This window comes from Temnothorax americanus, unplaced genomic scaffold (assembly GCF_048541705.1).
Source record: "Temnothorax americanus isolate GAGA-0224 unplaced genomic scaffold, ASM4854170v1 Scaffold50, whole genome shotgun sequence".
Classification (NCBI taxonomy): Eukaryota; Metazoa; Arthropoda; class Insecta; order Hymenoptera; family Formicidae; genus Temnothorax; species Temnothorax americanus.
The window spans coordinates 242,716-258,143 of NW_027509658.1; the positions used below are offsets into that span (position 1 = coordinate 242,716).

The following is a 15,428-nucleotide window of genomic DNA, read 5'->3' on the forward strand; positions in this document are numbered from 1 at the left end:
AACCAAGTTCTCATCCCTAACGGCACACACTCAATCCAATAACAGTCTCTAGACTCTGTAGATTTACAAATGATGTACTTTATTGGTCGCGGCACGTACATATCATTTTCCAAATAAGATATGTACTCCTTACACAGTACACATTGCGATCGCGACAATATTATTATCTCTCCGCTCGAATGGACCTTAAAGAATATGTTTTACATTTACTTCTTGTATAATTTCTAAAATCTCCTTTTGAGCCAAAGCCACGGCTTTCACAAACCGTTTATCTAGTTCCTTATCCTGACGCGACAATATCACTTTTTGCATGCGCGCACCTAAAACAGTGCATAATTGATTCCTGAAATAAATAAGTACAATAATTTTAGTAAAGCATTATACTGCGCAGTATGCAACATCGATCACAAGCAATGGCTCTGTATCGTACTTATGCGCAGTTTTTATTATAGTGTCAATTTCCGTGACTAGTTTCTTATTAATGAACTTATATATTTCGTCAATGAGAGCGTCCTCTGTTCTTATGTCTGGAGGACATTCCTCAATATCTCGTAACTGAAATCGTAGTAGATCACTCCCGCACTGTTCGGTATTATCGAATCCCGCCTTGGTTTTTTTATTATGCTAGTACTCGGCGATTCTAGGAATTCGCCAATCAAAAAGAATAAATAACGGTGTAACAAAAACAGAGATTTTTCGTTATGATGGCGCATATAATTAAATAGTACAAATATTATTTTACTTCAGATACTCATGGTCATGTTATGAGTATGACCATATCGATAAGGATCATATTCTTTCCTAACACCGCTATCACCCACCATTGATATCACAGGTTATCAACCAAGAAACTCCGAAATCTAAAAATTATCTATAAATTCTACAACCAAATATTTCCTATTCAATTCTGATATAATAATCCATGTCAATTCCCTTTCTCGATATCAATTACGATGTTAAAATTCTTGACTCTTATTAGATGAGAATAATATTACCTCTGCATTACAGATGCATTCTGCCGAAGCCGTGTAAAAAGTTTTAATGCTGACGTTTTTCTGCGATGCTGATTGATATTCTCTCACTACGCTTTACTTCGGCTGCGTTTCAATGTTCATCACTGCCAATACTGAAAATCTTATAGTTTACGTCACGTATACTATAGATTTTCAGTACTGGCAGTGAATATCGAAACGCAGCCTTCGACTGCTCCGCCCTTCGTGAGCATCTATCATCGCATATTTTGAGAGTTTTGTGTATCAAGGAGTTAATATAGTGTGATATAATAGTACATAAAGCTTTGACAACACTGCTACGAAAACGTTGATTTATTATTAACTTATCTACAATCTTGGACGAAGTATAGAATATATTATTTCCTTACATTATAATACAGAATTACGTAAATATGCATATGTAAGACGTAATAGGCTCGCGAGTTACATGGCGTCGAACCAATACAGTCCATTTATACTTAAAATGTATTCATGAGACACTGGGCTTTATTTTGGCAGCGTACGTACTTCGCTCCAAGTGCAACTACTTTTGAACATTATTTTTCGAAATAAGTCGCAAATGCGGTACATTTAAGGATGCATTTTCTGTCAACGTGAAATGACAATCAATCAGATACGCTTAGCATTTAGCAGTAAACGTGCGAGAAATAAAATGCATGATTTCGACTGTATATATTTTCCGCGCGTTTTCAGTGTCAAGCGTAGCGTCGTCCGGCCTCAAATTTTATATCTCCGATTTAATGCGAATGTAACGAGGGAAAGATCACGGAATTCGAACAGTCACGTTTCTGCGCCATGTGCACGGCAGGATGCACGCACACGACTTCGAATATTTGCGAGAAGACACGTGTCTCTCTCTTAGCTTCTTCGAGCGCGACTCCTTCAGCTAATTGCACGGGATTATCGCGAGAACTTCGGTGTCCTTCAGAGATCGATCCTGCGGCATCTTCGCGATGACCCCCGAATTCCACGTGGACATCGGTGACTTTTCGTCGACACCGGTGGCCATGTGCGCGATTAGTCCGGGCCTCTGACATCACACGTTGGGCACGTCAGGTAGGCCTCGAAGGGCCATTTCTTCGCCCTGCGTCTCGGCAGAGAGCTTTCTAAAACAGAAAAAAAGACTCGTTTTATGCGTTGCCTTTCACGCCGCTGTATTTCGTTCGCTTAAATTTCCGCTTCCAATTTATCTCGTAATATTCCGACAGAAATTGAAGCGATAATATTGGAAATAATAAGGGAGATATTGGGATTTTTTCCATTACGTAATAATTTTACGTGTTACGTTTTATCAATGCTTCAAATCCTTGTAAAGCTTTTGTTTTTGCAGTTAATAATAAAAATTTAATTAATTTCATAAAGGGGCTGGCGAACAAAGCTCGTTCTTAGTGCTTATAATTATATATATTAAGCGACGAATATACATATATACATTCCAATTTAAAACTGCGAGCCGATAAATGTCGGACTGTCGACTAGTCGAATTGGTACGACGCCCTACACGGAATGAGGGAGGTTCCAGGTTCGAAATCCTGGCTGAGGTAATATTTTTCGCAATAATTTCTTTACAGTTTTTAGATAATTAAATCGCGTCGATTTAATTCCGGGGAGGGAAGGGTTTTTAATGTTCCAACGATAGCGGAATGTTCCAATGTGTTTCAATCCGACATTTATCGGCTCGCAGTTTTAAATTGAAATGTATATGTATATTCGTCGCTTGTAACATATAATTATAAGCACTAAGAACGAGCTTTGTTCGCTAGCCCCTTTATAAAATTATTTATATCATGCAAACATGACAAACTAATTGTTTAATAAAAATTTAATACTTTATTTTCTTTACGTGAATTTATTTCTCTTATTTTATTTTATATAATTTCTTTTTACTTTATAGATACACCCTATATATATCCATATAACGTCCATGGGCATTCCGGACATAAAATGGACATTCATAGGATATCGTGTGCTGTCTGTGGGACATGTATATAAGTTATGTACTCTAAAGAAATAAAATAAAAAAAACCACGTAAAGAAAAATAAAACTAAATTTGTATCACATATATGTATGTATATATATATGTATTGTATATGCATATGTGTTTTGAGAAATTTTAACTTGTGTAATTTTTATTCTAACAAATTGAATTATTATCGATATTTATTTTTATTTATTGTTTAGAGAATTGGATAATACCCTCAATTTTAACTTAATGTCGCATTTTTCTATTCTTGTTTTCACATTCTTCTGCGCGGTATCCATTACTTTAAATGTAAGTCATTGAATTAATTCAGCGACTATTGAGTAATTATATGAATACGGTCCATTATTTATTAGATACATGAATATTAATTGCTACACTTTTCACAGCGCATAAACGTAAAAGTGCACAAGCGTAACATTGATAAAAGTCCATTATTGTCTCGATTATGTCAGCATTTGAAAAGATTTTATCTCGGATTTCGTATATTATATATTTAATAGGCAGAAAGAAAAAATTCAAAATCGTAATTTATTCCGATTGTAACGTTACTCCTCCCTCGTGCCAACATTAGCGTTTTTCATTGGCAGAACTGGTGCGCACTCAGTGCACATTAAAGCCGTCGTACACAAACCAACGTAAAGTGTTTAATACAAACGGGTTAAATAATGAAATCCTCAATATTCTTTATTGCGCTATTTGGTAAAATATGTACTGGATATTTTATCAGTCAAAATATTTGCATTTTACTTTAAATATTAGAGATTAAATCAGTGTACAACGGCTTTAATGTGCACTGAGTGCGCACCAGTTCTGCCAATGAAAAACGCTATATTTTACGTGTCCGAAAAATTTTTGCATACATTTTACATTATTTCTCATGCTGCCGACAAAGCGCATAATATATCAATATGTACTCGAGGATATTGCACGTAATTTCGGATCGATCGGATTGCAACGAATTAACGAATTCAGGCAACGTTCTTTGAACTCTTAAAACGTGTCACATTAACAAGAATTAATACGATATCCGTGAGAGAACGCGCGATATCAGCTCGCTCGTTGAAATCAATTCGAAATATACGTTTATATTATACGATGCAGAGACATGTTCGGTTTATGTACGTTTTGATTTTGCGGCGCGCCGAGTGTTTACATAGTACGGCGCGTGTTTATTTTTTGCGGCGTACAGTGTGCCGTTGTCAACATTCATTCACATAGCGAGGCTCGAGCAAGTCAACAGAGGCGTTGCCTAATTTATTCAGAAAATTCAGGATATATATATATACTTTATTCTATTTATAATTTTACATTTTAATATACACGTTACTGTATATTTTATTTAATTTATTATATATAATAAAAACGAGGGTAATATTATTTCGAATTATATATATAATTAATATATATATGTAAAGAGATCACTGTAGACGATTTATAATTCATGTAAAAAATTTGGGACAGAATTCTATTTATAATTTTACATTTTAACATACACATTATGTAACGTATATGTATATTTTAATATGTATAAATTATATATATATACACATATATATATGTATTGTACTCTGATTTCTCAAATGTTTTTCGTGTTACACGCTACGTACAATTATATAATTAGAATTGCATTTAAAATCCCCACACGAATTATATAGATCGTCTAAAATAAAAGAATCTTTAGCCTATCTATTTGTCCAAATTAATCTGAAACGAAAACAATTTGAAAGAAGCGAAATATTCGGTAGCCATATAGGGTGCGTTCCTTTTGGGCGCTCACGCGCTGTAAGCATCGTTCTATCTTCGTTTGATATTCGATGTGCAACGAAGATAGAATGATGCTTACAGCGCGTGAGCGCCCAAAAGGAACGCACCCATACTTAGACTTTGTAAACGCGTCGAATGTTTCCGTTTAAGCCCGGTCTACATAGGCCGCAGTTCGCAAAACGCAAGCACAACACACACAGTCTACATGTCAACCTAACCTAACCTCTTTGTTAGATTGACATGTAGACTGTGCGTGTGTCTTGCGTTTTGCGAACTGCGGCCTATGTAGACCGGGCTTTAAGCCCGTGTCACACTACGTATCGCGGACGCGGATCGGATTGAGATTGCGGATCGCGGATCGTAATCTAGCCAATTATAGACGAGCAGCTCGTCTGTGATTGGCTGACATCCGATCCGCGATCCGTAATCCCAATCCGATCCGTGTCCGCGATACGTAGTGTGACACGGGCTTTAGGCGACACACGTTGCCTGGCACGGCTCACACGGCTGGCACGTGGCGAGTGTTTGTTTACTTTTCGCAGCGTACGGCGAGCCGTTGGCGTTGTCAGCGCACGTTCTGACCTTATCAATCGCGTCGCGAGGTTCAAGCAGGTAATGCAGGTATTATAGGAAGCGGTGCGAGTCGCTCCGCATCCGCATATCATCGCGTCATTACATATTTCGATCGAAGTAATATTGAAAAATATCTATCTCGTCTATTCATTACAAAGCGGGCAGCGAAATAATAGAGAGAGGGAACGGGAGTAAATTATCCGATTGCGATTTATTCTACAAATTATTTCCTTAATTTATTTTTGAACGCATGTCGCAGCGCGCTTGGAATTTTTCAGCGGATTTGGACGCGCTCGTCTGCCAGTTTTGCGTTAAGAGCGCGGAATAGTATTGCCAATCAAGCAGCGAACGGCCGCGACACGTACCGTATATACGTCGATATCGTTTTATTAATGATAAGAGCGCGTTTTATGGGACATGTTCGCGCGTTTCAAATGCATTTGCGCGCGCGATATCGAATTTGGGTTGTATATTTTCTGTACTATCGATCGATTCTTCACCTCCTTATAGGGTAATCACGAATCAGTCGCAGTCGCGTCGCGTCGCGTCGCGCCGGTCGCGCGACATCGGATCGGAGTGAAGTTGCACCGGATTTGAATTTTTCGGTCGTTAACGGAACGCCTCGGGTGAGAAGCGGATCGCGGCTCGCGCTCCGGAGCCGAGCGGGCCGGGCGTCACGACGCATAATTAGCAAGTAGAGCCGTAATTAGCCGCGTGACTTGATACTCGTCATTCATCGCGTGTCGCGTCCTACGCGGCGTCGGTAGAGGATGCGTATTTCGCGAGATTTATTCGGTCAAGGTCCGTCACCCGGCGCCGGACGATTACGAGAACGGCATGTAGCCATATTGGCAGTATCCCGTGGATGTGTATCCTCGATCTTGCTCCGTATACTTATATCCGAGAGGTATCATTTTCTTTCCAAATACGGAAATTAAGTGCAAAAAGAAAACCAAATAACGAAATATCATCGTTACTTAAATAATGCGGTGGCGATCAGTGCGCGCGCGATCAAAATAATCATCTTATATTTTTGCGAGTTCCTATAGTGTATGCGTGTACGTACCTAATATGTGTGTGTGTGTGTGTATCATAAAGGTTCGCAGTGGTTCGCAGTAGCAACGGGCGAAAAAGAGAGGTGTGGTGGCCCGGAGAGGCATCGGGCAACAGCGAAGCAACCGTGGAGTAAGCAATTTATATGACTCGTTTAATTTATTATTTTATACTCGCTTATTGTTTATTTCAGTGATAAAGATATTTTGTTACATATAATATAATGCATATAAAATATTTTAGATTATTTTCAAATATTACAAATATATTTAAGAGATTTATAAGTAAAATTCGATGAATATCTGTATTTTCAACATTTTTAGATCTATGATTATATAGATTATTACGCAGGGAATCAAAAATGAAAAAAATTCAAGGCGCGCGATAATTATTTTTTAAATATTAATTATTCTGATGCACTGTTATAATTTAAATGCATTCTCTTTTACAGATTACTACTCCGTCGGCTTTTACCAGATTACTCCGCTGCTGCTCATCGTACCCGTGAGTTTAAAATTATTTTTTACTTGCCGAAGTATAAAAAATGGAAATTGACGAAAATTATATTAAATATATATATATATATATATATATATATATAAAATATCATATGCCGAACGAAAGATTGAAAACAAAGAATCGCAATAATCTTTAGTTAAAAAATTTGGACAACAATTGTAACAGCAAAATTTTCTCTATTATTATATTCTTATAAATTACTTAATATCTAAATTCATCATTGAATCTTATGGTTTTTATCATATTTAAATGTTAAACATTCAGATTAAGTGAAAGTTGGATAAAAATTTCGCCACATTAATTACACCGCTGAAATGTTTCTTACAAAATCGTCAGATTTATATAATCGCGCGCAAAGAATTCATCCGTCAATTGCCATTTTCTATATTTAGCAAATACTTCAATGAAATACAAGTGAATGAGTTCACTTACCTCTTTCTAAACTGAAAGATGATATAAACGATGATCGCATTGCCGACGAACAGCAAAGCAATTAGGACCGTTGGCAGCACAACATCTGTAACACAATGCAGATTTGATTAATATCGATTGGTTAACGTGCTGTGTCATCGATGTTGATTCGATTTAGTGATACACTTTGGTCGCACGCGTTCAGAACCTCTCACATCACGAATTGCTGTCAGTATTCTGCGCACTAATAAATTGACTATCCGACGATCGTACGAGCAAATGAATAAAAATGAATATTCATAATATATCCATATTTATGACGCTGACAATAAAATTAATCAATCATATTGATAGTAAATACGAATAATTTATAAATGTCATAATTAAATGTGTGTGTGGTCAAAGACATTTTGATAATAAATTGCAAAATTTTTAATTGGGAAACGTGTAAGTGTTAACGAACATGTACATTTATAATCTGATATCTGACGGATTAATTATTTTAATTGTAATGTCAATAGAAATATTATTTCAGAAACTAAAATACTTTAACGCAGAAAAAGAAATACTTTATCCAAGAAAAGAACTGATCATATAATAATATTTGAATTAATTTTTAATAGTAAAATAATGTTTTTAATACACATATGTTAATCACACACACGCACACATGTATCAGTTGCGAAGTTAACATCAAAATATCTGATCATTTTGTAATAATATTCCTAATGTATTTCGTATTAAAAATGACTCTGCTAGTTGATGATTGATAACACAACAAAACATTTATGCGTATGAACATTAATTGGCAATACAAAAACATTTATGCTACTATGATAATAAAACACGTATCGCGAGAGCATGAAAAATTCATAATGACAGCAATCCTGATCGTGCGGGCAAATCCATCATCCGCCTCGGACCTCGCGTCATCATCTTTCGCCGAGCGTCATCAACCGTGGCATACTGAACTTTGGACACTACGGCGAGTGATGACTGAGATTTCTTTCCTACAAGAGCCTTCCTGCTTGTTCGTGTATAATTTGATGCGTCGCCGTTTTTATCACGTTTACCGTTCGGCGCTTACGTCTTTATAGCCAAACGATATATATCAAGCGACTCGTAAATCAATACTTGTTGCAAAAAATTATAATTCAGCATATTTAATATCAAATATATTTCTGGCTTAAATTAAACATTTCGAAATAAATCTTGAGAAAAGAAATATATTCTTTTTCTTTTTTATAACTTTACGTATATTACGTGTCATCTATATAGCTTTCTTAGAAATTAACTCGAAGCAATAATTGTTTTCATCTTACTCTTCAATTTTTCTCTCTCTCGAAAACACGACATACATCCTCTGGTAAACAATGGCAACAGTTTCATATTGAACCGAGTGTAATCGCACTTCAATTTCGATTCAAATATAGCTATAGGGAACTTTTATTAATATAATCGCGCAAACAGCACTGAGAGCGTCTATTATTGCGAACTATTATTTCGCAACCGTGTTTGAAAGCAAATCTCTTTTCATCGCATCATTGATATGCTACTGAATCTCTCAAAATTAATTGCTTTAAATTAGCAGCCTATAATTTCAACATTTACATTTATGCACTTTGCGCATCAAAGAAGCATTTATCGCTCGCGATTAATATAATCTCTTCGCTTCGTTGTATCTTATTACCACTTGTGTATCAATTTTAATCGCTTCCTAGCAAGATAATGTTTCTGATGACATTGTCGATATAATTCGGGTCATTAGCTTGTTGCACGCGTGAAATGTGACCGGCTAAAATCGGAATTGTAGATAAAATAAAAATATCAATCTAGAATTTTTTAAATTTAATATTGATTCAATAAAATCCAAAAGATCTTCAAAACTTTTTTCGTGATATATAAAATGATATATTAACATCTAATTAAAAACTTTTATCGTAAGATTTGTGAACGTTAATTTTGCCTGTAAAATATAATTTTCATGAAAATAAAAATTAATTGTTACTGCGCGAAATTTAAAAGTCAAAAAAGTATTTCTCGTAAATATCACATGTCTTATTATGTTGTAAATTCTTTCAAATTCGTAGATTTTATGCTTCGTTCTTCAAACACGAGTGAACGATATTTAGAAAATATATTCTTTTGCATCAGTTTTTCACAAATCTCGGCATTACCAAAAATGACGTAAGACTGCTGAAGCCTCCATTTCACGTGCGAACTGCCTAAGCTCGTGCATATCACACGGGACACTCGCGTCACTTTGATAACACGAGATACAGATAGCACGACAACGATGTAATTATCGGATATTAATTCACTATCGGCTGAAATCAGACTGTTATACTTTCGAATCGAAAAGAAAATCGTCGTCGTATTCGCAGGAGAAAAAAAATCGTGAATGCAGTTCACTGACCTACGACGTAGTCCGCTTGCTTCATGATGGACGATTGCGCCGAATCCATAATGGGGCTGATGCTACCGCTTGCGACTGCGTCCTCGCCGCGTCCTATTCTCACCCCCGACCCAAGAATATTGTCCCCGGAGAGACTCGACAGATGATGGTGCTCGTTGTCTGCTTTCACGATCACCGCTGACGTGGCTGTGAACAAAATTAAAGTTTCGGCGTTATAAGCAATCGGTCGCAGAATCGACAAAATAAGACCCGCCGAAAGTTGCTTCGCTTAAAAAAATTTAATATACTTCGAAGTTTCGTTGAATACATTTTCTACATTATAATTTTTAACGTGAATTTTATCAGAAAGACGTTATAATTTCCTATTTGAAATCAAGATTGAATTAAAGTCTAGCAGCTAAAAATTTCCCTATTATAATTAATGCACACTCCAAAGTTGGAATGAGAACATTCTGCAACATAAATAAAATAATCTGTGTCGTTTCCACTATATTCCTAAAATTTCGTAGATTAAAAATCCTTTTCAGTTTCGTAATCTGACATATTTTACGTGCAGTTTTTTCCTTGTTTTTCACGAAAATACTGTACTTTAATATCTGCAATAGAGATAACGAATGCAAAAATAAGTAAAACAGTTTTACATTTTATCGAATAATCTTCTAATGCAACGCCACATAAATTCTACAGTCGCGATCGATGTTGTCGATAACTTCGGGGGTAATGCATGCGCGATGGAATCCGGATTTGCGCTGCAAGACTACAAACTCTGATAAGTCTGATATCGATACTTCGAAACAGTTGCCGATAAAAAACCAATCGGACATGTGTCGTCCGAAAAGCCACGGTAACTTCGCGTATCGATCTCGACGATTCTCTCTGCGGTCAAGGGGAGGAATAAGCGATTGCGTAGGGGTGCTTTATTGATGGATCGATAGGGTCGCGGTTTCCGCGGGGGAAGTCGCATATTGTGCCTCGAATCGCATTCGAGCATCTTGATCTCCCGTATTCTGCTCTTTACAGCAACAATTACAGCGTCAGCGTATGCTGCTCTATCCGATAGCCATTTAATTCTATTATATTTTAATCTCATTAAACGTTTATTCATGTAACAATCGTGCGTATTTCAGAAAAAACGGAAAAAACAAACGTAAAAAATTTCTTTTTAATAATAGTTTTTAACCATTTTTTTTCTTTTTTATTTAAATAAATTATATCTTTAATAATGCAATCTGTTGACACAATTATATATTTTTTAAACAGATATAATATTATTAAAAAATGTATTTATTTAAAGTAGCGCAAAACTTTTCAATTTTAACACATTATATGTACAATGCATTGTTATTATTATAAATTATTATTATACAAATGGATTAATACATCACGTATATCACGTGACACGTGATAACAAAAAGTGCCTCAGCATATTTGCATTCTACATTTATCTTAATTATAAAATAATATCGATATGATTATATATATATACATATATATATATATATATATATATATATAAATTATCGAGATATATGTATAAATTCTTTGTAAACTAATTTTTTTAAATCTTTATTTTCTTATAATAAAAACGGAAAAATTGAATAAGAATGACATTTTAAATTATAATCTAATTCTGAAATTATATAAAAAAGACATATCCTGTGTCCGATATTTTCGTTCGTTTCAAATAGGAGATAGAAAATATATTTCGGCTTATCAAATTAGAAGATATGCAAACGATATGTTATAACAAATAATTGATTTACTATTTTTAATATTCGATCGCTCGAATAGCATTATATATTTATATGCATGTTAATATAATTATATTATTATTTAATGCAAAGGACTTATATTCGACTCTAAAAAATTTTAAAAATCATATTAAATAAAATTATCAAGAAATGCAACTTACATGAAGTAAAATTAGATTCCATTAAGAAAATACACACGCACAATACGTGTTCTAAATCGTTTGTATATCTTCTCAGAATACACACTATGTCCCGTATATGTACTTCGTCTGACACATGCTTGCCGGAGCTTAAAGCAATCTGCCAAACCTAATATTATTAAACGGAAAACGGCTTTCCTGACTTCTTCGGCGAATTAAATAGGATCGCAAATTCAAGGTAATTCCGGAGGAATCCGCGGATTGGCGTGTCGATAACTTGTACTCACGAGTACACGTATATACCGTTATATACGTCTCCCGATTCCGGAGCGCGCCGGGTTTTTCCGTCGATCTCTCGAGGGAGACGCGCTCTCGCAAGAGGAGCCGACCCACATCCGGAGCAACCGCCCATTAAAACACCTAACCGTTTACGACACAACACGCGTCCGTCGTTATCCCGGGTAGCCGCAAGAAACACCCCCGGGCAGAACGCTTTTTTTCCTAACGTTAACACGATATGTTACCGTTACCGCCGTTACCGCGAAACATATCCCGTGAATTATCCTCTTTCCCCGTCCCCCGGTAAATTGCGAAATTTCAACCTTCTCACCGCCACCGCTCTGCCTTCGCTGAACGCTGTCACGCGCGGAGAAACGAAAAGCGTCGCGTTCTTTTGGCAAGTAGCGAAATCGCGAACAAAGCGCTCGCACAAGCGCACGTTCCGATAAGAGTAATCTTAAAGCGTTACGCACATATGGGTGATAAGGCAACGAAGCTATAAAATGCTATAAAAGGAACGTTTATCTTTTGTTGCAGCTTATCATGGCTTGTTATGCCCAAAAAATATAAATTTTTGACACCAATGGCAATAATTTCATTAGGCACAATAACAACTTGTTTTATCGAGGATTGTTTACAGTTTACAGCTTAAGAATTTTACGATCTTAATTTTTGGTAATTCACGGCTGTGAATTAATGGATGTATAGCATATGAATTTGAACTGACATGAGAATAACTTGCGAAGGAAAGAATTAAAATAAAAGAATATCTAATTCCGTTTAAATTTTCTGTCGAGATTGATCTTATGATGTATTCGTTTTTTTCACGTGTCCCACAAATTCGCATGGAAAACAGTTTGAAATTTTATCCCATTTTATTCTATTTTCTCGATGCAAAATTTATGAAGCGTATCATTATCCTCTCACCCAAACTTCAACTCTCGTCTCCCGACTTTTCCGGCGCAGTTGGTCCAAGCTGCTAATGCAGAACTGACGATTCTACCGAATCATGCTAATATTTGCCGAGGCACGGTTGCGTTCACTGGAAGACGCGGTCTCGGGAAACCTTGCTCTTATATACTTCTCCCTTGAAACTAATTTTCACTCGACGAAGAAACGACGTTTTCTTCGGCTATGCTGCCACGCTACTCGCGAGCAAACGCTCCGTGATAACTATAAATACCACCATTTACACCGAGTGTTTCACAATTACCGGAGAGAATAAAACCGCATTGTGATTAATTCGAAGATAATTCTTCAGTAACGACCATATCGAGAGAGAAATCCATTATTTATCGCGCTTTCCATACTTCGAATACTGTATGTTATAATTAAATTTCGAACTGCGATTCTCCGTTAAAATAAAATCTACGTATTCCGCATTAATAAATAAAAATTTCGTCATCCATCTTCTATCACGAAGCTCGGACTTTGCGCAACAATAACGTCGCCTATTATCAACCTTAATTGCAACGAAAATTAGTTTGCCTGGGTATATCTTTTTCAATTTATTCAACCGGTCTACAAATGAGAAGGTTATAACAGGTCGTTTGAAGACACCCTGTGCATTCACACGTATAGTGCGTGTTTATCCAAGCGCAAACGAACGTTGAATTATGAAGTAATTATCGCGCGACCGATGCACCTCGATAAGAGAAGATAATTAACGAAACGCGAAACATTCGTAAAAACTAATATTAGCGTTGCAAAAATTTCATAGCATTCTTACATTTTTTTTGCAAAATACCGAATCTAGAAATCCAAGATATTTCTTTTATAGTGTCTTACTTTTAAATTTCTACATCTTGAATAACTTATTTTTTTTATTTTTATTAGTATATAATTACTGGTGGAAAAAAGAACATCAAGAACACTTTATCCCTACGATACCCGATAACGTTGTGATTCATTCGCACGGTCGAGCATGATAAGAAAGACAAGATCGTACAACATATGGAAATCTTTATGGGGATATCTTATTACAGGTACATTAGTATAGTGAATATATCAGCCCTCCATCATGGTGTTCTTTTTTCCATGTCCACCAGTGTATTTCTCATTAGTTAGAATTACAAATAAATATTACGAAATATTTAATAATGACTCATGTCGAAATCTTAAGACCTACTTTACCCGCAAAGATAATTACAATAAAAAATTACTCATATGTAAAATTTGTACAAATTAACCTTCTGCAATTTTCGTGTATTATACAAATTGTTCGTGTTTTATTTATCTTTTTAATTATCTAATGTTATCTGGACTTTTCTAGAATAAATTCAGTTACTCGTAGAACAAATAAATTAATTGCTCTTTACATGATTAAAAAACTGTTTGGCACGAAACCCGTTACACGCAAGCATGTAAGTTTAAAATTTCAAAAGAGACACATTTTAAAATTGCATAATATAGATATCATCATATTTAAATTATCTTGTTTCAATTTTTAACATAAGCTCCAAGTTAAGAATGATTCAGTTATTCAAATTTATATTTCTTCGCAATCAACATCCTTCAATTTAAAGGACGTAATACTTTGAAATCGAATTTACGCGATTATTTGAAACTTGTCTTCGAAATATATAAGAGGTGCCATGAATTGGGAAATATGTACCTGGTTTAAACTTTTATTTTAATCATTGTGTAAGTTAATATTACAAATAAAATTAGAAATGTCTATATTAACCTTCTAGTGCCGTTTAACGATCATTGATGATCATGTGTCATTGACTACTATCAGTCATTATCATGATTTTCCTGGGAAAGAACTGCGCTACCCTCGGTGGGATCGCCATTACCTCGGCCATTATACCTTGCTAGAATTGACGATCGAATAAAAACCAATATTTACAATTAGTTCGATTTAGAACTCGGATCAAAACAGCGTACGTCTCTCTGCGCCACGATCGCTACAATGCAGCACATATTTAAATATATATATTTTAACATATATTAGACTACATACGAAAATATCCATTTGCAACATATATAATGAAATATCGCGATAAATCTCATGTTTTCCTTTCACTTTTCCAAATGAAAGTCGCTTAGGTCAAGTAGATTATTTTCTGCAGAGAGTAATTAATATAATCAATGTAGTTGCCCCTCGGGTCGGGATGTTTATTTATTTTTTTTTTTTTTTCATTCATCAAGCTTAGCATGCGAACATGCAAGCGCGCACGCGACAGTCGCATGATCTCCACGAGTAACTTCCGTCGTATGATCACGGGTAAAAAAGAAGAGAAGAAAAATTAAAGGGGCCATGTATGTCAATAATAACCGAGAGGCGCTCGCTCAGCGAAAGCTCACTCGAGGGAGGGAGTCATCGTGCGATGCGTTATCGCGACTCAATGTGGGAAGATTTCGATGAAACTCGTTGATTCCCCCCATAGGTCATCGGGTATCGGTTGACTCCGATGCGTTCTTTAAATTTTTTTCCCCCATTCCATGTGTGGAGCACGCGTCAGTCACGACGCTAATACACACGATTTCTTGAGAGAACAGATCGTCCGATAAACACGTGA

At 35.8% G+C, this 15,428-nt stretch overlaps 2 protein-coding genes across 3 annotated transcripts in view; one reads left to right on the top strand and one right to left on the bottom strand.

Annotated features, from left to right (window-relative positions):
- Positions 1 to 58: 58 nt before the first annotated feature.
- Positions 59 to 15,428, bottom strand: part of LOC143904322 (uncharacterized) — a 44,488-nt gene continuing 29,118 nt past the window's right edge. Inside the window, exons 8-10 of the mRNA XM_077418909.1 lie at positions 9,735 to 9,920; positions 7,340 to 7,424; positions 59 to 2,119 (exon numbers count right to left, since the gene is read on the bottom strand). Coding sequence (XP_077275035.1) covers positions 2,050 to 2,119; positions 7,340 to 7,424; positions 9,735 to 9,920 — 341 coding nt within the window. The 3' untranslated portion in view covers positions 59 to 2,049. The remainder of the gene's footprint in view (positions 2,120 to 7,339; positions 7,425 to 9,734; positions 9,921 to 15,428) is intronic.
- The window catches only part of LOC143904325 (uncharacterized), a 198,347-nt gene continuing 188,101 nt past the window's right edge, over positions 5,183 to 15,428 (top strand). Inside the window, exons 1-3 of one of the 2 annotated variants that reach the window (XM_077418918.1) lie at positions 5,183 to 6,242; positions 6,434 to 6,520; positions 6,840 to 6,892. In XM_077418918.1, the coding sequence (XP_077275044.1) occupies positions 6,106 to 6,242; positions 6,434 to 6,520; positions 6,840 to 6,892 (277 nt within the window). In that variant the 5' untranslated portion in view covers positions 5,183 to 6,105. Of the gene's footprint in view, positions 6,893 to 15,428 lie in introns of both variants that reach the window. The other variant, XM_077418916.1, reaches the window with a different exon arrangement.